The sequence below is a fragment of the Rhinolophus hipposideros genome, assembly GCF_964194185.1.
Source record: "Rhinolophus hipposideros genome assembly, chromosome: 16".
Classification (NCBI taxonomy): domain Eukaryota; kingdom Metazoa; phylum Chordata; class Mammalia; order Chiroptera; family Rhinolophidae; genus Rhinolophus; species Rhinolophus hipposideros.
In genome coordinates, this window is record NC_138062.1 from 19,900,975 (window position 1) to 19,926,960 (window position 25,986).

A 25,986-nucleotide genomic window follows, 5' to 3' on the forward strand; every position below is an offset into this window, starting at 1 on the left:
AAATGGAAGTTAATAAGCAATTAATGGCACAGAAAACTAATATTGCGAATTTGACAGTATAATATCTTGGTAAATACGAGAATTCTGAGAGCCATAAAATTAAAGACTTTGATATGCGTAAGATCAATAGACATGACTTATCACTATTTAATATGAGCTTTAATTTTTAAATGCCATGTTCCAATGAAAAGGTGTACTGCACAGGAAAACTGAAATTTCAATAAAGAATCAAGACAAAAGAAATAAACTTTATATTAAAGTACCTTTAAGAGGTTATACTTACGCAGCAACTTCTTCTTTCGACAATCCTTTGAAATTCACCTCCAGATAATGATCTATGCCATCTTTTTCTTTGATCAATTGAGACCTAAAGGAATCAGAAAGAAATAATAAAGCACTGTCTTATCAAGTTGAAAAGCTACCAAACATAAAATGCCACCAGGAGAACGGAAATATTCGTGGCATGTTACTATATATATAATAAATGTTTGGCAATAGTTATAGAGTTATGTTATTGATCGATAATTTTAAACTTTTAATTTTCTGGAAGAAAAAAAGACAGAGAAGAATAGTTAACCTAGTGTGTAACCAAATAAAACACCAAACACATTAAAATAATATGCATTCTTAAATACATGGAACTTTCTCCTTAAAACGTAGAAGATCTTCCATTTTACTCACAGTGTTTCACAGTATAACTTTCTGTTTGGCACAGAATCTTGAACTAAGAATACCTATTGAATACAAATGTGTAAAATTTATTTGTTCCAAGTATTACCAAATTTTGTTCTGAAATGCTGTTTGAGTATCTTTTTATATTATTATTACACATAAAACTCAAATTATTATTAAAAGTTCAAGGTGCAAAGTGATTTTAAGAAGACTTTACTGAGAAATATATTACATGTGCAGTGTGTTCCTTCTTCACACCCCCTTGCACCTTTAAAAATAAGTATATTATTAACATCTTAAAACCATGGGAGCATGGAACTAAACACATATCTGTTTTTATTCAGAAGCTAATGCAGAACGTTGATATAAAACTTTTTCTAAAATGGTTATGATAAAAATGGTTTTCTCCAGTAAAATAAATAAACATAAATTTAAATAAAAATAAAAAACAAGAAAAGTTTTCTTTAAAATCCATCTTATTTTAGGGCTATTTTGAGATTGGCTATGTTTTTGCAAATGTTGAAAAGAAAATCTACCCTCAATCAAGTAATCTTATGCAATCATGTAACCTCCAAATCATGAAATCTCAAAAAAGATAGAAATACTAAGCTTTTTCAGACTTTAATATTCACAGTGTTCAAAAGTAAATATATGTGTGTGTATCAGTAAAATAGTGTTATATCAGTTATACTTCAATAAATATATATAATTACTCATCTATTGAAAAATTGTTTTTCAAATTTTTTGAAAAGAAAATTTGATTTGCAATGATAAAGAAAAAATCTTTTATATAGTCTAGCTGAATGTATTTATTTTGGTCCAGGGGCTTTGGTCTTTCCCAGAAATATTGAAAAGAAGATATGATTCTTCTCAGAACAAAGTAGTTTCATAACACTTTGATCATTATGGCTTGCAGGAATTGCAAAGTATGCATATAAAAATATAATTGAACCTAGCCATGCAAATTATTTATATTGATTCATAATATGTACATTACTAAAAATCAATACAACTATAAATGCAATTGCTGAATAACCCAATCTTAGTTACTACTCAGAATGATGACAAAATACATCACGTTCTCTGTCCTGCAGTTTCTTGGCTATAACTCCAAGAGTAGCCCCACACAGGCAGCAGCAGTTCGGTGGTATAGTTGCAGCCCCTGGGTCATTTCTGGGGCTAAATCATCTACCCTGCACATCTACCCTGGTATGAGACTGTGTCCTCCTTTCCCCAAAACAGAAAACAGCACTTGGGACCTTATGGATTAGAAGCCATTCACCGTTCATGTCTTTTTGCTTTCTGTTCACACACATTTTAAAAAAGGAACTGTATCTCCAAAGCTTTATAGGAACCATGATATAATTGAAGTAGGAAATAAAATGATCAAATGAGCCTTAGCTTGCTAAGCAAACATTTTTCTTAATATTTGAATGAGATCCATTAATCTTTTTGAAACAACAAATTTGAATGTTCTGAATATAACAATATACTTTGGTTTTCACACAAACTTTTTTTTTTCTTTTTCTGAGACATGCTATTGACATTTCTTACTGCAAGAAATCCATTCTATAGGAAAAGACATGAAAACCAGGGTCACATACCTTGGAATTGTACGGGGGGAGCATGGCAGCTTCTGTCTGGCTAAGGACGCAAGCTTCGGGCGTGGCATGGGCACAGGAGGCAGGGTGGTCATTTTGGACTACAAAAAAAAAAAAAAAGAAAGAGAGAAATGGTATTTTAAAGAATAAATTTTTCAAAGACTATTTTTAGACACTATTCGATCCACAGTCTGTCATCTGAGCTGAGAATGCCTGTGTGTGTAGAGCTAAAGCTCTGTTATTCAAGAATGATACTCAGTGAGTGGATTCTACAGGTTGCTTCTCTCATTATTTTCTTCTACAATCTGCCTTTTGGCCAATTTATTACTTGTCTGAATCTCTACCTTGAAGGAGAGAATCTGATAAACGAGCTGAAAATACAGATAATCAGGAGCATTGGTATGAGTTTTGTTAAAAGACATGGTTGCAATTAAGAAGTGAAGATTTTTTTAGAACAGCAATAGATTTCAAATGTTCATGCTTTGCTTTCCTTTTAAAACCAATAATTGAAAACTGCTCATATTTTGCTATTTAAGAAAAACACACGTTATCACTCACAGATAAAGGCTATCCCTTAGAAGTGATAGATGCTAAGAATGATTCTGAGCAAGGAGACAGCTGCTATGAGAGACACACAGCTACAATAGTATAACAAATCACTTCAAAATGTAATGGTTCAAAAAAAGATTGTTTAAGCAACCATCATTTTATTATCACTCACATTTTTTGTGGGTAAGGAATTAGAACCTGGCACAATGAGGATGATGAAAAGAAATATAGCAACAAATAAAGCAAGGAACTAGAAAATAAGTACCCAAATGCTCACCAGTAGCAAAGGAAAAACTAAAAGCAAAAGGAGATAAAGTCAAAAAATTTAGGTTGCGTTTTGATGGTGTAGGGTCTTGGAAGTTATTGTAAAAACTGTGCCTTTTACTCTGATTGAGGAAAGAATTTGCTGGAGAATTTAGAGCAGAAGAGTGCCATAATCGGACTTCTACCTTTTCAGGATCATCCTACGTTCTCTTTTAAACCTAGACTGTATGGGAAGAAAGGCAGACAGCAGAAAGGCCGGCTGAGAGCTTGCTGTGAAATGTGAGTGAAAGAAGTGGTGTTTTAGGCAGAGGTGGAGGTGGAAAGACACACTCAGACCTGAGCTGGAGCCACCTGTGGATGACTGAGATACGATATTTTTCTGTGCCCAAAAGCCATAGCAGGTGTGGTGGTGCAGGAGGTGGTGAGGGCGGCAGAGCAATAAGATTGAGAACAAATCTTTTGAAAATCAATGTAGCAATAGACAGTCCTCCGCTGTAAAAACAGATTGCCACCCTAGCCTGAAAATTTTTCACATGATTAAAGAGAAAATCCTAATTCAGGTCAGTGTCTTGTTTTTGACATAATAGGTTCCTGATATCACCCAGATTAACAGGGCATGATATGATCCATGAAACATAATGTCCACCTATTTTTATATAGTTACAGTTTTAAGGCACATGGTCTAAATAGCAAATGTGAGTCCTCTCCTCCAAGAACATAGGAAGTATTACATGTCACAACTTCCTAATAGAGTGACTTAATTCTTTTGTAATTTAAGAAGCCTATTTTTCCGATTAGATGTTATATTAACGAGTTGAGTTCCTTGGATCACCAGAACTTCCTAAATGGCAACATTATGTAGAACTTGTGGTGAGAAGAACAACGGCGGGGGGGGGGGGGAACCTCACATATAGCTTTGAAGGGACGCCAAAGGCTTCCCAAACCCATCTTCTGTGAACCTATTTCATAGAAGCTGTGAAGTCTGGGTTTAGAGTCCTCTAATGTAACAGAGAAAACCTGGGTCATCTCAGTTTCTTAACACCCATCTGTCTATCCCTGGTGAATTTTGAAAGGGAGAGAAGAAAACAGTGACTGGCCTTGCTTTAGTCGGGGCTCCATCCTCTATGAATTAAGACTACCCTAAGAGCCCCACTTTGCTTCCCGAGAACAATGAGGCAGGGGTGATCTCTGCATTATTGTGCTTCAAAATGAGGAAGCAGAACTTGCAATTATGCCAAATAGTAGGAAGATGAGGCTACTTAGAGCAGGACCAGGCCCCAGAAGCTCTGATCCAGCCACTATGTCCCACCAAGGCGTACATAAACACCCCCATCCCCGCAAAGTTGGGCTACCAGTATGTGATATAAGATGTATCTTTTTTTATGTTTACTTGGGTTAGATTATTTTTGCTATAAAATATAAACATCTAATGAAATCAAACGCAAATGTTACACATGGAAAAGAACAGGTCTCCTTTGTCACACAGATCAACTGTGATTTCTTTTTCCCAAAACTTGAGTATATGTTGCCAACTATTAAAGTTTCAGCTGACAGTTCCTTCATTTTGCTTTCCTCTGATCTGAGAACATTAGCAGCAGGGGCACCTTTACTCTTAAATTTAGTTTAATGTAAGTATTGCAAGCCCTGCTGGCAAGCCTCAAGGCACAAACTCTGAATGGGGGGTGGTCAGAGCTGAATGAGAAAGTGAGAAAAAGTTATTAACTGCATGTTGGGCAAAATATCCCTCAACCAATCTATGCTGGAGAGTTTAAATCAGAGTTAGGGTGGAGGTTGAGCAGGCTCCCTTTCTCCTCTGAACCCCACCTCTTACCTTGCTTGTGCCTGTTGGGAAAGGGGATTTTCTTTTTCACAAAAGATAATGTGTACGTTGAAAATCTCCACACATAATATTTGAAATGTGTCACACATTTAAATGGATTCTGGGACAAGTTATTGTCTTATCTAAGAAATCATTATCTCTTTTATAAGTTCAGTCTTATTTATGCTGAATTTTCTTCAAGTAGAAAGCGGCTGTATCCTACCATATAGAAGCAGCCAAGGGGAAACTAAGTGAGAAAAAAAAATGCCAGCACGCTTCGGGGACTGTTATTTCAGTCTTAAATTATACGCCTAGAGTGAAGAAAGCGTTTTGCTCTTGGTTAAAGTGAGTTGTATCATTTTCCTGGTGCTGGACAGTGTTCCCAGCTCCTCGGTGAGCTCAAACCACAAGGAGCAGGACTAACCGAGGCCTGCAGCGGAAATGGACACGTCCCTACCAATGTCACCGCATCACGGTTCCCCTAGCTCCAGACCCGCAGAGGAAATCACACAAGATGGGGGCGACGGCAGGAAGGGCAGCGCTTCAGATTCAGGTGAGTAAGGGAGGAGAACAAGAGTTATGTCTCTGGTTGGTACCCACACGAACTTAGCCCCAGGAACTCAGGGTAAGCAGTCCATCAGGAGGACCCAGAGGCAGCTCTCCAGTGCCAGCAAGGGGTCGGTGCTGCATGTGGCACCACCGGCTGAGACAGAGATCAAAAGGCTGCCTGAAGCCTTTCCCCTGCTGGTATTCAGAGGAGATTTGGTGGATTCTTTGATCTGCTGGTTGGCTCTTGTATTGGTTGTATTTAGTCTCTAAATTTGGACCCCACATGCAAAGACAAATGAGAATGGAGCAACACAGGATGAAAGGTTTGAGAATGCTGGGTCAGGCTGAACCATCCCACAGTGAGTTTCAATCTCTGGCCCCCAAGTAAAATTCTTCAAAGAGTAACTCTGTTGCCCACTGTCCCTGGAGAGAACCCTCATCAGGAAACACAAAGGAAGGGGGGTACTGTGTAGACAGAGGCTACCACCGGGGGAATGACTGCGAGACTGACCACTGTCTCCAGAATTCATTCACCTCAGGGTAAAAGCTGAGATGTGAGAAATAAAGCCAATAAACCACAGCAAGCAAACTTATCATTTGTCATCAAGAGAGTCCAAATAAATATGGTTTTACAACCACCAACAAAATCATTTATAAGAATTGGAACTTTTCATATTATCACCACAAGTTCTCTTACTATGAAAGTTTAAAGAAAACTGCAGAAGAAACATGTGTGTGTGTGTGTGTGTGTGTGTGTGTGTGTATACACACACAAAATTATCCTCCTGAAAAGAATTTTTAAAATTCACATAAAGAAGTTTAGATCACTGTTTATCTTTGTCAAAATTTTTGGACACTTCTAGCACTCTGTAGTAGGTAAATAGATAAGTTGTTCAATAAAACAGATTTCCTACACATGTTCTACCAACTGACATTTATTGATGGTTAAATCAAAATATAAATCAGAAAAAGTGAAGACAGGCCATGACTCATTTGACTTACATTTGGAGATTACTGCTGAAGATCTTTCTAGGCTTACAGACTTCAGCCTGAAAATCAAGAAGCAAAGAATAATAGCAAAGGAGAGAAGAAAAAGAGTTTAAAATTACTTAATAGAGTAACTCCTCTCCGTTCCCCATATCATGGAGTAAGATTTATCCATACAACAAATACCAAGTACCTACTATGTGCTTAAAGGAACTTTTAAAAATATCCCAAAGTAGAGGTGCAATGGGAAAAATAAACACTAATACTATGAAATGCCAATACACCTGAAATATGAATATGTATCGATATATTCCAATACACGTGACATTAGGAATAACAATTCGATTTCTCAAATTTATGAGAGATGGAGTTATCTTTAAACAAACCGGGGGCATCTCAGTTTCCTTTCTGCTCCCATCTAGCAGTTCTAAACAGGCCTAATAATTTATTCCTAAATCTGTTTATTTTTCCACTGCCCTCACAGGGTCAGGTGAACTGGGTAACGAGAAGCGTGCCTTTCCCTGCTCCTATTTCTATCTTTTCTTGAAGGAGAGGAAGGTTGAGACGGAATCCATGAACTGACCAGGTTGGTCTTTGGGGGTCAGGGAAAGCATTGCCTGGAAGAACAGCCCGCCTCTCCTAGAAGCTCTGAAAGTCCCGCCGGGAGCCTCGTCCCAGAGTCACGAACCTCAGTGGACTGGCCCTGGGGAGCAACTCTGGTTTTCTGTTCCCCCGGAGTACGTCCCCCACCGGTGGCCGGTGCTGGGCGCCAGCGTTGCCCTCACTTCCCGGGTGGTAAGGAGACCAGGGCCAGCCAGCGCTGGGAGAGAAGACGCGAGAGCGTCTCCAGGGATACAGGGCGGGCGGGGCGGGCGGGGCGGGGTTAGGCTGAACGGGGCCCAGGGTCGGGGCAACTCCCTGACTCCTCCCTCGGGCACCGAGCCCACCGGGCGCTGAGCGGGGCCTCCAGGCCCAGCAGGCTTTTCCAACGGGGCTGCTTTCAAAAGTCAGACCGCGTTCAGAAATTAGTTTACCCAACCCAACGGCCTCGAATTTGCCGCCCTGAATCGTTTTCTTCATGGCCCTGCATTCTCAGTATTTTGCAACATTTTCTGTTGTCCATAGGACTGATGGAAAAAACGCTCAGCTTGGCCTTCGTGACCCCCAAGACTTAATGCCACTTTATTCAGCTAGATAAGTCACCCATTCCCCTCTTCCTCAGCCTCTGCTGCCGTCAGAACCATCTTTTCCTTTCCCTACACAAATACCTGCCGCAATTCTGTCTCCAGAAAGATAATCCAATTTCAAGTTGTGGTAAACTAAAAACTCAAGGTCTTTTTATAGAATCTCTCTGTGTCATATATATACATATATATAATATACATATTATGTATAATATGTATATTACATATACATATTATGTGCATATTATACATATATACATGTAATATACATTATATATATGTAGGTGTTATAGATGCATATATATTATTTATATATGTTATTTATAATTTTTACCCGAAACAGGTTTGATATTTACTCCGACTTAATACCAGCCGGTTTATCTCACCCCATCATTCCATCCCATCTCTCACATGGAAGTGTGAGGAAGCTCACTTCCTTGCTCATGCTGTCATGCATACAGAGGACAACAGAGGGAGGCTTGTTGCTGATTTTCTAATATAGATGTGCTAGAAAGCCAGGCTTTTATTCATTGCCTACTGCCACACACTGTAGGTGAGGGAGCCAGCAATATTGTTCACATGAGTTATTCCGTTAACCATAAATCGGTTCAGTAATATTTAGAGTACAACTATAACAACCATAACCACATTTTCATTCCAACCCCTAATTTGCGGTAACAAATTATTAAATTTTTCCACCAAGTAAGTTTATATTGCGCATTCAATCGATCATTGTGACTACCTGTCACTGAGCACCATTCGGTTCCCCACAGGAATAAGGCCCATGAATTCATCTCCCTGCTTTCAGCCTCACCTGAACACAATGGCACTGTGACCTGTAGGAACCCTGTTCCCGTCTTTGCTGCCTTTTCTGCTTAGAAGCAGGTGCAGGAAAGCATGAGGCAACTTCAGGCTGGCCCGGCATACGCAGAGACAACTTCTTTGGTCCTCCCTCAGTTGTACAGGATGTACTTCATCTTGAGAACAAAAGTTTACTATGAGATCTTTTAATTATTTTTAGATTTAAGATAATATATGCTGCATTTTTTTCTAATTTTATTTTTTCCAGCTTTGTGGAGGAACTATTGAAAAATGTAGTTGTGTATACTTAAAGTGTACACTGTGATGATTTGATACACATACATGCATTGTGAAATGATTACCAAGATCAAGATAATTAAGACATCCATGACCTCACATCCGTAATTCTTTTATGCATGTGTAATAAAAATACTTAAGACCTACTCTCAGTAGATCTCAAATATACAGTCTTTTATTAATTCTAGTCGTTATGCTGTACATTAGCTCCTCAGAACTTATTCATCTTACAACTGTTTGTTCCTTTGACCTACATCTCCCCATTTCCTCTCCTGCACCCCAGCCCTAAAAACCATCATTTTATTCTCTGCTTCTATAAAATCAGCTTTTTTTTTCTTCAGATTCCACATATAAGTGATATTATACAGTATTTGTCTTTATCTGTCAGGCTTATTTCACTTGGCCTAATACGCTCCAATTTCATCTATGTTGCTGCAAATGGTAGGAAATCTTTCCTTTTTGTGGGTGAATAATATTCCACTACATATATGGCAATCATATTTTTTTATCCATTCATACATTAAAGGGCACTCTGGCTATATACCCAGGAGTGAGAATGTTAGTCTTATGGTAGTTCTATTTTTAATATGTTGAGGAACCTCCATACTGTTTTCCATAATGACACTACGAATTTACTCTCCCACCAAGTGTGTACAAGGGTTCCCTCTCACGAAGGGATCTTTAATACTCCACAGGTCACATAGCCGAATCCAGCCTATGTTACCAGGTAAAGCAGATGCAGATTATCAACCTACCTATTTTTAATACACAAGTAGACAAGCTACTACAGAGCACATTAAGGGGAGCTTCAAACTTCAAACAGCACATTATGTATGACTAGCTAGTATATTTCATTCCAGTCTTGGAAAGTACCATGCGTGGCTCTGGGCATCCCTGGAGATAAACAAAAAGCTACCATGGATTAGCTGCCAGCTAACCCTATACTTCCCTACCAAAATAGTAAGTCAAAAGTAATCTCTGGGGGGATTTCAGACTGGAAAATTTTAGGCGTGATAATTCCTTGAATACTCCCATTGAATTCTCTGTGTTTGCTGCACAAAATAGATGCAGAATTAAAGGTTAATTAGATGGTAACCCCAGCTGTGCCGGTGTTCCTAACAGAGCCTTCTGGCTGGAGTAACCAGGTGTGCAGCATCTACTGCCCCAGCCCTCAGATTCTGATTAAGAGAAGAAAAACAGAAGCAATTTGCTTTTACCTAGCAGGGATAGCAGTTCATTTTTATTTTCCAACTCAGTAATCTGTCAACTCTTGCTCTTTGCTGCAATTTAGTTTCCAGGAACCTTGATTATCTTAACATCGCAGAATATCATGCTGGATCACTGCACTGACAGGTCGTCTAATAAAACCTGGAGAGCAAGAAACAGCAGGTACCCTCCCTGCCTTGGTACTATAAATACTTGCCAAAACGAACGATATGCATCTCATGAAAATAGAGGAGTCTTTCATTTCAGTGAGGTTATGGGGTGGATTAGATGGATAGATACTCCAATGTAAAGGAGAATTTGTTGAAATTTGTACATTCAACCAAAATGCCTATATGCATATCTTTGAATTTTGGAGGCTGATCTGAATTATGGCCTCTGATCTCGTCTGCAGCTGTGTCCTGCCCTGAGAAGATAACTGCAGTTCTTGTTTTCTAGCCCCAGGATTTGCCCTGATATCAGCCCTTCCCAAGTCTGGTTCACAGCTTCACAATGATTCTGTGAGCCTCTGATATCATCCCAATGAGCTAATTTTTCTAAAGTTAGCCAGAGTTTATTTTTATTACTTACAATTAAAGAATACTAATTTACGCAATATTTAAGAAAGTATTAAGTGATACAAGAAAAAATTTAATTAAAAACACAATTTAGTAGGCATTAGTTATAGATAACATCAATTTTTCACACTGAACATTTTTAGAACGTTACATATTTTCTAAAGTAAGAGTGGAAACTCTAAGTTTCAATTAAGAAATTATATTAAAGAACACGCGTTATTCCATTTATTTTTCTATGGCCACATAGAGATTTGAAATTAGTTTTAAAAATTGAGGCAAAAATATTCTATTTATGTAGTGTCAAATAATGATGTTTTGACCTGGCTGAAAATATTATAAAATATTGTTGAGGTTTAAATATTTTCTATTTGTAGAATAAATCAGTTGGAGAAATCTAGTCAATATTTATCGATCTTACATAAACAGTGCACTGCACTAGATATTGTAAGGTAAAATAAAAAAGCCATTTGCTTATTATGCTTACAGGTAATAATTTTTATACTTAATTTAGAGTTGAAAGCATTTTTATAGATTTTACCAATATATATAACACTTGCAATTGTCATAAGTGTTTTGCAGTTAAAAAAAAACCCTCTTAAATATCTTTTAGGATTCAATCAAATGGAATCAGCTAATAGTTTCAAGGTATGTATTCTCAAATTGTCCCTTTGTTTGGCATGATTTTGTGAAACGAAATGGGAGTGGAAAAGTAGACGTAGCAGACTGCAGACATGGTACTCAGGCACACTAATGTTAGGAAAGAGCACATTTGAAAGAAAGCTGAGAGCCTGGGAAGTGATTTCCTTAAAATAATCAACATCTAAAAAGCCTGGAAAGTCTTCAAGATAGCTTGAAACCTAAGCTACTTTGTTTGACATCTAATGTGTATTTCCTTGGTTTTAAATCTAGTTTTATGTTTGTTTGTTTTTTCTCAATGTGTATTAACCATTTTGTTTTTAAATCCAAAGTACACAAAGAACCAACTTTCTTTTATAATTTGTCTTATAAACATCAGTTGGTATTAAAACATTAGTATTTGCCCCTTTTTTCCCCAGCATCTTCATACTTTTGGTTCTTTATGACGCAATTCTATATTTTTCTCAGACTTCTAAATCTGCTTATTTTAAAAAGGCCATTTGAACTTGAACATACATATATGCTTTATTGTTAATTTTTTCTCATTGTTTTGTGCCTCCATACAATGGGTAAATCTACAATGGCAATGTTTTCTATAAGTAGAGACAAATCTTCACAAAGCAATATATTTCAGCAGTTATCAGATCTCTTGAAACATTAATCATATGTATACATAATAATAAACATACCAGGGGTGCCAAAAAATGTATACACATGACTTGTATTCATCTTTTGTTATTGGTATATATTGAGTATTTCAATTTTAATAGATTTTTTTCTTTCTTAAACTGTGTATACATTTTTTGGCAACCTCTGTATATATGTATATACTTCTATTCAGCTACTTATATGTATACAAATACCATTCGAAGATATTAAAAGGCATATTAGTATTTTTTCAATGTAATTCAGAAATAAAGTGTCCCATTTTCCAAGGACAAAAATCTAACTGTGTATATGCAAGGGGAATTCTAAATCCAGGAACAACAATATAGAATATTATAATATTTTCAAAGACATTATAAATAAGATGACAATTATCACATTTGGTAATATTCTATTATAACTTCCAGTACAGTCTCACAGGGAAACAACTTTTAAACAAGGTATAAATAAAAGCTGAATTAGATATAACAGACAGAAAAATATGGAGTAGCAGTCCTAAACACTGAATTTGAAAGTCTAAATCTATCTATCCATCCATCTATCCATCCATCCATCCATCCATCCATCCATCCATCCATCCATCCATCCATCCAACCGTCCATCCATCATTTCAGCAAGCCAAGTAGTGTGCTGGGATAGGAATATAAAGATAAATCATGTCCTCAGTGAATTCACTGAAGTAATGACAGACATGCTTAAAGAGACAACTCTTTCTTTGCTTTCAAACTCTGTGACCCATCTGTACCAGCACCAAAGATAATTAGACTGATGTCCTTGACTTTTTAATGGCCTAAGTCCTAGACTATTCACCACAGTCTGCCTCCCATTCTACTCCTCAGTCTGTTCTTCATCTTCTATGCTCCTGACTCAAACTCACAACTCAGATCTGACTCTTTCTTCTCGGGTACTGACCTTGGTAGTACTGACCAGAAATTACCTGCCCCCAGCCAGTTGTAAAACCAGTGATTCCAAAGGAACCTGGTACAGCACAGACCATCATGGCTGATACTCCTCCCTGGGTCATCCCAGCCCCGAGGATGGCCATAATACCATGTGACAAGTGCTATAAAGATGACATCACACTGGGGACCATGCAGCTACCTAGGACTGGGTGAAAGTTTGGCAGTCACAAGACTTCACAAGGGGATAGTGCCTAGAATGGGATTTTGTGTCTTGAGAAATGAGTAGACGTGTGCCAATTGTACTAAGGGGATCAGAATGACAGAGAACCATGGCTTGTTTGATATACATGAATTCTGGAATATAGAGACAAAGAGCTGTGTAAGATGGGCCCAGCCCCAAAGCAAATACAGCAATGTAAAATTTTGAGCTCCAATCATGACAATAAAATATTGAACACATGATAACCTATTTATTAATTTAGTATACTCAGAATTATAATTGGAATAGCTGTTGATTTTATAGTATTATTTATATTTAGGACATGGAAGAATTATGAATATCCCAAGAAGATGGAAATAAAGTCACGATTTGAAAATAAAATTAAAAAGCCATCAGTCCTTTATGGCTGAAATTGGTCACTTGCAAGACCATTCTACAAAGAACCTTGGTCTATCTGACTCCAAAGCTTTTCCCCTAATTCATGCTTTTAATTAACTTTCTTCTGATCCAATGCTTACCAAGCAAGATCATGAGTATAATTTTCTTCTGTATATAGAAGAAATGGATGGAAAGTCTGTTTCATTTAACTGGCATGAACATTTAGATTCTACGGGAAATTATATTCTCACTGTGCTTGAATGCGCTGGCGTTTGATGTGTGTGTCAGCATGTATGAGCATGGTTACTTTGGGTTAAAGCCTTTACTAAGATCGATCACTACTGGTATGCTGCAGTCATGTTTACGGATCGGCATTATGGGGAAAGAAGAGGTCTTAGACTAGGGTGTGCCATCCAGAACGAGCTCTTTTATGAGGGTCAGTTTCGTGACCATCCACTCCTCTTGGAATATCTCTAGCTTGACCCTCTTTATTACTAAAATACATATGGATCCATGTGATTTTATTTGAGGAAATGCTTGTTTGAGAGAATATAGGCAGGAAGACGGAGAAGGCTAAGAGAACCATCACACTATAATGCAATTTTGACCCCAAAGAAAATGGGGAGAGAAGTGGAATACCCTAGATTAGGAAATGGTTTGGGAAAACTAAAGATGAATCCTTAAAACAAAGTGGCCCTCTCAGGAATGGGTTTGCTCAGTACCCCGCTGCACACGATCATTGGTTGGGAGTGAACCATGGGTAACATAGAGCCACAAATTTCAAAACACAGTTTAGTTAAACTCCCGGTAGTTAGTGGTCAGTGAGGTGTATTATCATGGCCACTGCAACAGATAATATATCCTCAATCATCTGATTATCCCAGAAAGTTATAGTAGAACTTAAGTGCCTTAAGGGACAAAACGAGAAAATGGTAGATCAATGAAACTTAATTAATAATCTAGCTAGGAAATCAGAATTTTGGATATTACAAACTAAAGTGTTAAAAAATAATAATTTCACTGGTTCTATGAACAATTTTAAAAGCAACATCTTCATAGTTTTTCTAGGATAATCAGATGATTGTGGATATATTATCTGTTGCAGTGGCCATGATAATGCACCTCACCGACCACTAACTACAGGGAGTTTAAACTGTGTTTTGAAATTTGTGGCTCTGTGTTTCCCATGGTTCACTCCCAACCAAGGATCGTGTGCAGCGGGGGTACTGAGCAAACCTATTACTGAGAGGGCCACTTTGTCTTAAGGATTCATCTATAGTTTTCCCAAACCATTTCCTAGTCTAGAGTATTCCACTCCTCTCTCCATTTTCTTTGGGGTCAGAATTGCATTATAGTGTGATGGTTCTCTTAGCCTTCTCCATCTTCCTGCCTATATTCTCTCAAACAGCATTTCCTCAAATAAAATCATTGCATATTTACCCCATATTTGCATCAATTCTTGAAGGACCCTGACCAACACATCTGAAAACTTTTCTACAATATCTTCAGTATTTTATGTCATAATATAGAAGGTCAGAATCCCAACTGGGCTGAATCTCCCAGTGGGGAGAAAACTAAATGGCATATCCTCTTGTTCATTTTACCTAGCTGGAGAAAGGGCCTCAGAAAAGAGTCCACTGACACATTGGCATTGTCTACTAGTTTTCCTGAATGATCAGAAACTGGGAAGAAGAAAGACAGCTGACCTGAAAGTTTACATGAGAGTTATATGAATGGACTACTTAGACTGGACCCAACCTAAAGTGGACAGAAGAGGTGCTTAATAATTAGATATCATTTCCTGCTCAGTGGAGGTAATTTGTCCCAGTGCATGATCGTATTGGTCGTATTGGTAGAGACAGAGGGTAGGCACAGTAACAAGGATTTACCCTCACAAAGGATGACAATGTCTTTGCTACCACTGACAGCCCATTCTACAAACAGTAGTGAATAATCCTATGTTCCTGGTAGGATACCACACCCTGGAAGGGCCAACCTACTAGCTGGTAGCAAGCTGGTCATATTATACACCTCCATCATAGAGGGGGCAGAGTTTTGTCCTAACTAGAACAGACATACTCTGTCTATATATAGATTCACTTTCCTTGTTGCCTATGCTTCTGACATCAATATCATCTATGGACTTGTATAAAAATGCCTTATTTATGGCCACAATAAAAATGCTTCTAGAGATGAAGTAAAGAGGTTTGTGGATACTCATGGATTTACTGCTTTTATACATAACCTATTATCCGGAAGTACTTGACCTTACAGAAGAAAACAAATGAAGATTTAGAGCTTCAGCTGGGACACACTACCTTCTAAGTTTGGGGTGTTGTCTTATTGGATGCAGTATATACTCTGAACCAGGAATCAATGTATGATTCTGTTTCCCAAAGTCAGGATATGTGTATCCAAGAACAAGAGGTAGAAGAGAGTGCTACTGCTTGACATTACACATAAAATCCCCCAAGTTACAAAAATTTACTTCTTAGCAACACAACTTTAGGATGTGCTAAGTTAGAGTTCTTAGTACCAAAGAGAGAAATGATTCTACCAAGGGACACATTTTGTTTCCACTGAATTGGATGCTGAATCTGCCACTTGGTATTTTGGGCTCCTCACAGGGGTCACAGTATTAGATAGGATGATGGATCCTATAAAATGATGGGTTAATTTTTGCTTTTTGCAACTAAGATCCTAATAATGCTCTACCTCTTCTGACTATCAAGAGAAAGGAATACATATGGATGAAACCCAGGAGAATCCTGAAATACCTTCCAGAACTCTGTGTCTAATGTTTAAAATAATTAGAAGTCAACAACGATCTCACACATTTGGGAACATCATGGAATTGTATGCCCTTGGAATGAATTTTCAAGTTATTCCATCAGATAAAGAAACTGATCAGCAAGGAATTAAATGGAAAAAATGGAAGGACATGTAGAGTGAACAAGAACAATTATGCACACTTATGTATAATCATTCATGACAAGTGGCATAAACAAACAAACTTGCATCTACCCAAAATATTAAGATGAGATCATACCAGAACTTGAGGGAGAACAGATATTACCAAGAGATCTTGAACTTGAATCTAAATGCAGTAACTGGTAAGATTTTTGGTTGACCCCTTTTTGGGGTAGAATGATTATCATTTTTGTTATGTAAAGAAGATTTGCATTATGGAAGATACTGAAAATGTTTAAAAATATGCAAAAGTATGGGAATAATGGTTTATGTTAATATTGGGCAGAGTAGTAAATCTTAGTGGGAATTTGTCATTCTTTTTGATCACCCGGCATCTGAAACTTCTATCTATGTTTGGGAAATCTTGAACCTATGAAGAGTCCATTTCCAGCTATGTAAGTTTAATATACCAGACAGTTACTTTCCCAGATTCCTTTACAATGAACGTGTAGCTACCTTGCCAGTTTCAGCCAATTAGGCATATTTGTTTCAGCCAATTAGGCATATTTGCTTCAAACTTGGAACCAGAAGTGAGTTATGCAAACACATGATGATCATGCAGAGAATGGCAAGGCCGAAAACAATGGTAGCCATTATGACTAGTGTTCAAAGGCAGCACTGTCTAGGGCCCAGGGCCAGCATTGACAGAGTTAGAAGCCCAAGGTCGGGCATCTGAAGCCTCAGACTCTCTGTGGCATGAGAGTATTCACAAGACCAGTTACAAGGCATGCTTTTGGGTATTGCTCAAGGTGTCATATTTGGTTTCCAGCTCTGGGAATATTCTGTGAGGGATCCAATATGATTTTAATAAAACTGTATCTGCATATATTAGCCAGAGTTGATTTCTGCTCTTTGCAAATAAGACCCCGATTAATACTCTACCTCTTCTGAACGGATGATTTGAGAGACTTTTGGCTCTTACAGCGTGGGCTACAGCATGCTGACCTTGAGTGCATTGAAGACCAGCACCTCCCTGCCAGATACCCTACTGTTTGAGCAATGTGCATCAGGCCTGTGCATATTTAGCTCTGCCTCTGCTTTGGGAAGTTACCCACAGATGTGCAGAAGGTACTCAGTTCTCTTGTACTGCTTAAGTTCCCACAACTAATAAACCACAGACCTGGTATTTATTCAGACTTTCTGCCTCCACAGTCCTTGCACCCTATCAAGATGCTCTACTGACTTTGATTAGTTTTCTCTCGCAGATGGGAATGGTCCCTTTGAAGGTGAGAGGTCTACTCATGAATTTTCCCAATCACATCATTAATATAGACTTTATATCATCGGATTGACTACCACCTACTGACAGATGCAATCATTTGGATTAGCAAGCTATGTTTATTATTGAAATGATGATATTATTATTGATATTCCAGTATCATCCACCCCAACATCCTACACATTTCACGTCATTAATGTGCTGCTGACATCTCTGCACTTGCCCTGCATCAGTGTCTTGTTTACTAACCTCCTCTTTCTAGAAAGAGCAGTGTGATCTCTGCACTCTGTCCAGCCTGGTTTCCACCACTGGAATCGTTGCTGCTTCCAATCCTGCCTTGTAAAACTCCCGGTGTGCGTCTCTCGTTGATCAGGTTGCCCTTTGCCAATTCCAACTACTGGATTAGCACAGAAATGCAAGTAGAAATGCATTGCATTAACTTGGGTGATTAGAGGGAACACTTAGAGGAAACTTATTAAATTTCAAAAAGATAATGACTCCAGAATTCCTGAATATTCCAGTAAGTGATTCTTTCCTTTTTCCTGCAGCCCCAATCCTTTCTCTCTTCTGATACCAGAAATGCTTTTGAAAGGGTGCAGAAGGATAGCAGACTAGGCTGTTTTAACTGAATAAGAGTTTATCACAAATAAAATTAACTTACTTTATGCACCTAATTTTGCACCAAATTCAGAGGAGGCATGTTTCTGTAACAGCAGAATCCTGCTGGGTTGATGATTCCTGCTGGTTTCCTAACAGACAAAAAAAAAATAATTAAAAAAAAAAATAATTTAAAAAAAAAATGGGTGCCTCACTTGAAATACATAATAAGCCTAGAAAATTCTCCAAAGTACCTCTCCTTGATTTAAACAGTCAGATTGCATGATGAGCTTGAGACAGCAGGGCTGTTGAAGATCAAATACACTACAACCGGAAGTACTGTCAGTTGATAGAGCTCATCGCACACATCATTCAATACATCAATTTCAGAAGAGCACATTAGTGCCATCTTTCACCGCTCCAACAACAAGCACATCGGACAAAGGAAGAGTAAAAGTTTTTCAAGAAATGTGATACCCTAATTGTTTATTTCAGTGTTTCCATTTTCCCCTTCATCACCTTTTGTTGACGAGAGAAAAAGTTGAAAATTGTGATAGAAAATTGATTATGTTTTCTAACAGCTTTTTCTTTTAAAATATTGATGAAATTACTAATGAAAACATTTTTCATTTTTTGCCTGTTAGTGCCATCAAAACTATCTAAGCAGATGATTATTTAATAAAGTAAAGAGCAATGCATATTGTCAGTTCATAAGAAGCTACGGGCACTAAAGAGGATTTATCAAGAGGCTTGAGAACAGCAGTAGGAGGTCATCAGGTGAAATGCAGAGCTGTAAAAATCAACTCTCATGGGTGAACTAAGCATCAGGAAAAGTAGCCCATTGTAGAAAATAGCTAGTAAAAGTGTTGCCTCTGACACTGCGGATTGTGGTTATAAAGACCCAACTGTTTTTTTGGAAAATTGTGCCAATAATCAATTCCATTGAAATCTAAGTTGTCTAGAAGAGATAATGTCAGGATAAAAACAGCAGAAGGCAATGGGTGAAGAAGAATTTGCCAAGTGCCCTTTAGCCGTCTGCAGAGAGGCGGGGCTGACGCTCATGGCCAGTTCCAGTTATCTAGCCAGTGACAGCCCTAGAGCAATGCAATCCAGCAGGTGGTCAAAGCCTGGCAGGATTGTCTTTTCAGGACATCTGACACCTCCCTCATTCTGTGTTTACCTGTGGACTTTCTATGATTTGCTTTCTACTGTGAGGTAGGAAGGTACACCCTAAGTAATGGTCAGGATTTGTTGCCTTGTCAAATACAGATTGGAAAATAAATTTGGCAATCTGGTGTATAAACTAGTATTTATAAAATCTGGGTTAATGTAAATCAGTTTCTACTTCCTGATTATTTCTTGGTGAACTGGTAAATATTTGTCTCTAAATCTGCAAAGCTGTAAACTAGACACTGAGCTAGTGTTTTCTACCAAAGACTGCCTTCCCATGAGATTCAATGGAGCAGCTTACTTCGGTATCTCTTTCTACCCAGTGAGCATTACAGGCATTCAAGTTCTCTATTTTTCCAACTTGAAAAGACATAGGAATTATCTAAATTAAGATAGAACTTTGTGCTTCAACTCTGCAAAATTCACAAAATTACCTATCATATATACACGAAAATACATATATATTACATGAATCTCTCATATAAATAGGTAACATATATTTAGGAATAAAATTATGTCTGTAGAAATAAAAAATTTATAAATTGCATCTTTTCCCTTTATAATCCTTTTCAAATAAGAAGGTATAAATACTTATAAATTTTAATTCAGACCTCAGTCTTCCCAGTACTGTATCTTACACTTTGCTGACCACATTAACAGACTGATTTTTAGAACAAGGTTTTGAGAATATTTTCAAATTTTCAGATGGGGATCTTCCAATTCTTTATCCCAAGTAAAATTATGAACTATCAACTATTTATTCCAATATTACTTTAAATTTACCCAGTTATGCTAGTTATGCTATTGCATACCACTCCTTAAGTGCTGAAAATATGGTACTAAAGAAGGCACATAGATCTCCAGTCTATGGGCTTTTTGGGCTTTACAGATTAGTGGGGTAAATGGGAAACAAATAGCAAATAAATAAACAACATGATTTCAGCACTATGAATAAGATAAAATAAGGCAATAAAATTATAGCGGTGTGTGTGTGTGTGTGTGTGTGTGTGTGTATGTGTGTGTGTGTGTATGTGTATTAGGGGATATTTATTTAGACTGGATCATTAGAGAAGGCCACCATGTGAAGTTGACATTTGAACTGACATCTGAACGAATGATGGAAGGCAGAAGTGAGGCACCAATCTGGGGAAAGGGCATCATGGGTAGATGGAATAGAACAGGCAAAGCTCCAGAGGCAGGAGTAGAGTTGGATGTTGGCATGCAGCAGATGGCAGACAGACAATTCAGGTGCCTCTCTATGATTGCCTCTTTCTGGTGCTCACACCCTCCCCTTGAGTGTGAGTGATATCTGTGACTTGCTTCTAACCAATAGAATATGGTAAGAATGATGGGCTGTCACTTCTGTGACTATTTAATGTGATATAAGACTCTATTTTGCTAGCAGAATCATTCTAGTCTTTCTCTCTTTGTGTTGCTAGCTTTAAAAAAGCAAGTTACCATGAATATTATGGCCACCAAGAACCCAATGCTTCCTAAATCCACACCAGTATGGAAGCAGAAGTTTCCTTAATTGAGAGTCCAAATGAGAAGTCAGCGCTGACCAACCTTTTGATTATACCTTGTGAGGCCTGAAGCAGAGGACCAAGCTCAGCCCCGATCCACAGAAACTATAAGATAATACTCATAGATGTGTTGTTGTAAGTTGTTAAGTTTTTAATAATTTGTTACAGAGTACAGTAAACTCATACATGGCCCATGGTCAGAATACACACTTGCCTGGAGGGTAGTGATCCAAGGAGAGAGAAAAATACATGCGATAAGGTGAAAGGGTGACTCCTGAAACCTTAGGCCATGATTAGTCTGTTGAAAAAGAAGAGTCAAGAAAAATATGAATGCAGTTTACCAAATCCTAGACATTTGGATTCAGCAATTGGAAGTATGGTGATCCCTTTACTGAAATGGAGAAATCTAAGAGAGGTAAAGTTGGGTTTCTTAGGTGGAACAGAGAGAAGGTAAATAGCACCATAGGGTGCTGCCATTTTGACACGTTAAATTTGAGACTTCATTGAAACGTTCAGGAAGAGGATGTCAAGGAAGCCATTGAATAAACAGGTCTGGAACTCCATATTAGTGATATGTGTTTGGACATAACTGGAATATTAGTTGTAGTAAAAACCAGGAATGGGATGAAAACCATTGAGGCAGAAGAGTTAACATATAATTTGAAACATATATAAATATATGAACATTCTTCTGACACTGAAAACAGAGAATTTTGCTTTGTCAACATTAAAACCAGTAGGCTATTATCATTACACTCATTAACATTTATAAAATAATATTGAAATGAATACTTAGTATTTGCTTAAAATTTGGAGAATGGGAATGATGCAGGTGCAGTAAAATTATAGCGGTGAATCCCACCTCCGCCTTCTTTGTGGTGCTGCTACCTGGGGCAGGTTTTCCCATTTCTCCTTCACCACCGCCCCTGTTTCCATTTAAGTGACAGATCCGGCCCTGGCAGACCTATTCTACTAGTTTGCCTTTAGCCTTTACTGGTTTTATGTGATCTCTTGCTTGCAGGCTTTCTGCCATTAGTTATACTTATTTAAATGGTAATTTTAATTTAGTCATTACAAATGATTACTTCCAAAATAAAATTACAAATGGGATATATTTAAACTGCACCCTTTCTTATACTTTAGTTGTACTCATGCTAATTTATGACAGCCAGTTTAGTATCATAGATTATGTTTTGAGAGTCAAATAAATTGAAAATAATAAACTAAGGGTCGACAAAGGTGTGGTTGCTTAAAGGATACAGAAATAACCCCACACTGAGTTTTTACTGTAGGATTTCTCACTGCTCCAGAGTGACTCTTATTTTTCTTTCATGAGTGAGAAAAACCTGGAGCTCACTAGTGCCTCAGGCAAGTGAGTTTGAAGGTCTTCTTCGAAACTGAATGAAAGATAATAATAAAAATCTAGGTCATGATACTATTTATTCTATAGAGAATTGTTTAAACTAATGTTTTAAATTTAAGTCAGGACACATTTTAATATATGATTCATACCATGCCTATCAGATATTCTTAATGACTGCACACATTGTAATCTTGTTCCGACTATTTTACTTTGAGGAATTTTCTAACATCAAGCAGTACAGGCATTAAATTATCATTACAAAGATATCAAACTTGCTTCATTGCATCTAACTATTTCTCAAGACACAGGTATACTGTGTGGGTCTGAAAGCCTTAGAAACTTCAATCTGCCTTTTCAGAGAGAATGAAAACAAAAGGTTTCTGGTTTAAAAAAAAGGGTAAAACAGAATGGAAAAAGTGGCAAAGGAAAAAGGACCTAGTCTGATGCATGACAAGGAAAGTTTATCCTCAGAGAACCAAAAGTAAGCCCCAGATAGTTATTACCAAGAGCACAGACACGTTAAATTTTGTAATAATTATTTAAAAATATAAGTGAAAAATGAGAACTAAAAAGCAAAATTCTATAAGATGGTGAACAATTGGGAATAAAAATAATTATCCATAGTGAATACTTTTTTATAGGAGACATTAAGCTCTATTGCATATTAGCTACCTTACAATAAAATCATTCTAATTTCTACTATATAGCAAGTAAGCATATTTGGTATTTAAGAGTATAAAAATAAACTATATTAAGGGTTTACTCCGAAACTTCCTTCTCCTATCAATTCATTCATCTAGTTGATTATGAACACTGGTTCCATATGAAGAAACATGTACCAGACCATGAAATTAGGATCAAGTCAAAGTGAGCCCCCAAAAATTCTGAGATAGCTGCCCTGCTAATAACCAGAAAATAATGAAATTTGCATTCTTTGGTTAAAATTGCATTCTTTGGTTAAAGACTCCCCATAGCAGGACTATTTGCAAGACAAAAATATTTAAAGAGGTAGAAATACCATGTTTGAGTTATGTTAGGATAAGAGTTAGTGTTATGTTAGAATAAATATTTAAGTTATGTTAGAATAAGAGTTAACATTTGCATACTGTGAAGTTACACAGGCTAGGACATGAATTTTCCAGCTGTCAGATGAGGGACTTGTTTACAGTAAGTACCCGTAACCACCAGTGAGGATGGAATAGGAAACCACTTCTGATAGTACCTGAAAACCAGGAAAGTGAGGCATGGCAACAGTAACTGGCTGGACGTCTGGAGGGAAAGGTGGATCATGTGAAGGGGCAAAGGATTAACGAGATGAAGGACAGATTTCTGTCACAGTTAAATGACTGAAAAATTACACAGAACTTCCAACCAACTTCCGTATAAAACAATGACTAATGGTCTCGAGGAGGTTAGATAATTATAAGGACTCTTAGTTGCAAATCAATTTCGTAACTACCTGTGGCTCAATGGAAGTTTTCTAGGTAAATGAAGACATACAGTCTAAGTTACAACTGAGAAAATTGAAGTTCGCAGAGATGAAATGATCACCCAGCTAAAGGTGGAGGCAGAAGAACACAGGCCATCCAACTCTGACAAAATAGTCCTTTCTCCATCGCACTGCAAGGGCAACATGTCATCTCTCCTTTAAAGACAAGGTGGGTCATCGAAATTCACAAAGAAGCCTCAAACTGCCTTTTCAGCCAAGATGTTCAACTTCCCCCCTAGTTAAATCAGAGTATATCAAAGAGAAATAATATGACATCATTGATTTGAGTTTTATCTTATTTCCTCTTCCATTTCTCATGGAATTGCTAATGATTAGTAAAATGGCCAAAAATCAGAAAAGGAGACAGAGCAAAGGAGAAAGAAAATCCACAAAGTGACTAATAAGCCCCAGTTTAACAGCATTAACACTAGCATATGTACCTGGTGCAGAAAAAACAAACAAACAAACTAAACCTTCACCACATTTTAAAAACTTAAAGAACCCAGGTAAATTTAGACCTGGGAGAAGAGTTTCTCCAGAATACAATGACTTGCCAGCCTCCCACAGAATTTGCTGAAGCTTATATGAAATGGAGGCACTATTCCCCTTATCACAAAAGGTAGTTGTAACCAAAAGTAAAAATGGCCTTACTGCTGATTTGTGCCTGTACACAGGACGGGTCTAGGCAACAGGCAATCTTTAGACTGGGAAGAGAAAGTGACATGTTCTTGCAAACTCACATGCACACACACACACACACACACTGCTGAGAAGTAATCAGTCAGTTCCCTTCTGAAGAGTTGTCATTCTACCCACACCGGTATTTTCAAAGGCCAAAGGGTCCAGATCCTGGAGAGTGTTTTCCTGAGGTAGCTGTCTTATACCCACTGCCTTTTCTGGGCTCATGTCCTCACTCCTGGTGTGAGTCTCTGTGGCCAGCGTGGAGCCCATCTTCATGGGCTCTCTTTTATCTCAGCCCTACCCTCTCAATCCCAGAATCCCACCGGTCTTTAAAACCATTTCCTCCCATCCTTCCAAGTGATTGCCAGCTCCTATGACCCAGCCTGTCCCTGAAGTTGTCAGCCATTTTCTCCAGGCTTATTTCCCCTGCTAGGAAGGATAAGGAAACATTTTCCAACCCTAAGAGCAATGGAGAGAGGGCCTGGGGAAGAGGAAGAGACCCCCAGAAGGTCCTGCCCATATATCTATAAAACACACCCCATGCCCCCACAAAAGTGAGTCTTCTGGTGGTTTATCTCCTGTGTCTATGAGTATCTGTCTCCTTCTTGGGTGTTTTAGGTGCGGATTCTAGCAAGAGTGGGCAGAATTTAAAAGTAGAAAATTGCTTACGTCTCCAACTAATCCATTTCTATACGCTGCTGTTAACTTACAGGGTTTTTTTGGTTAAAAAGCTGTATATTGACCTATTAGGATTGTGTGGTGTAACTTGATATCAACTCCATTAGCAGAAAGAAAGATCCCAAATTAAATTTACAGGCAGATATGGTATTGTTTCAGTATTCAGGCCTCTCAGGAACATGGGCATAGGGTCAAAGAAACCACTGTGTGTTTCAGACCTGGCACAAAGGCTCCTGAGGGGAGGGAGTAAGAAATGGAGGCTGAAATCCAGCCCATTTCCACCTGTCTGCCTTATACCCTAGCCAGGGCTGCAATCTCGGGGCGGGGTGGGAGGTGGTGGTGGTGACACACTTTGTCACCCCAAACCATCATTTGTTGGCTAAGCCGTGTGTTAGCTTGGTGGGCTGCTACCACCTTTTCCCCAAATCCACCCAGAGAGAGGCTGCCACGGGGATAGCCAGGGCTCTGCCTTATCAATTCTCTGCTCATTTTATGGACATCCAAATAATTTTAATGAATTTAAAGAAAGAAATGGGATCAACGGTGATTTTTCAAGCCTTGTTTACAGGGGGACTAGTTTTTCAAATGCATTCTGATAAACTTGATGTTGAAATCAGTGCTGTCTTGTTAGATTCTAAATGGGATTTGGCTTGTCCCCTTCCCCCAAATCATGGTTTATTGTGGACTGTAGTTGAAGGGTTGCTTGGCTACAAATTACTTTTAATGAAGTACCAGAGTTTAAAATAAGGCAAAATAAATTCCATCAGAGAGTTACTCAAAGTTTCTTCTTATACCACTGTCCAAAGGTACAAAATAGGCTCATAATTCATTGTCATTCATGATTCTCCTCCTTCCTTAATTTTTTATTTTCCAGGGAGAGTAAACCTATAAAAATAGTTACCTTGCTTACATGAAATGGTGGCACTAAGCTGAGGATCAAAAAGTCATCATTTATTTTATGACAAGTTAAGAAACAAATGGCACTCTTAG

General features: G+C 37.9%; 1 protein-coding gene across 2 annotated transcripts in view; it reads right to left on the reverse strand.

The window, feature by feature from the left end:
* TTC29 (tetratricopeptide repeat domain 29) overlaps positions 1 to 25,986 on the reverse strand; it is a 538,084-nt gene that overhangs the window by 166,903 nt on the left and 345,195 nt on the right. The window contains exons 6-10 of one of the 2 annotated variants that reach the window (XM_081077081.1): positions 18,157 to 18,244; positions 17,745 to 17,892; positions 6,457 to 6,503; positions 2,277 to 2,374; positions 284 to 367 (exon numbers count right to left, since the gene is read on the reverse strand). In XM_081077081.1, coding sequence (XP_080933207.1) covers positions 284 to 367; positions 2,277 to 2,368 — 176 coding nt within the window. In that variant the 5' untranslated portion in view covers positions 2,369 to 2,374; positions 6,457 to 6,503; positions 17,745 to 17,892; positions 18,157 to 18,244. Of the gene's footprint in view, positions 1 to 283; positions 368 to 2,276; positions 2,375 to 6,456; positions 6,504 to 7,129; positions 7,290 to 17,744; positions 17,893 to 18,156; positions 18,245 to 25,986 lie in introns of those variants that run through there. The other variant, XM_081077080.1, reaches the window with a different exon arrangement.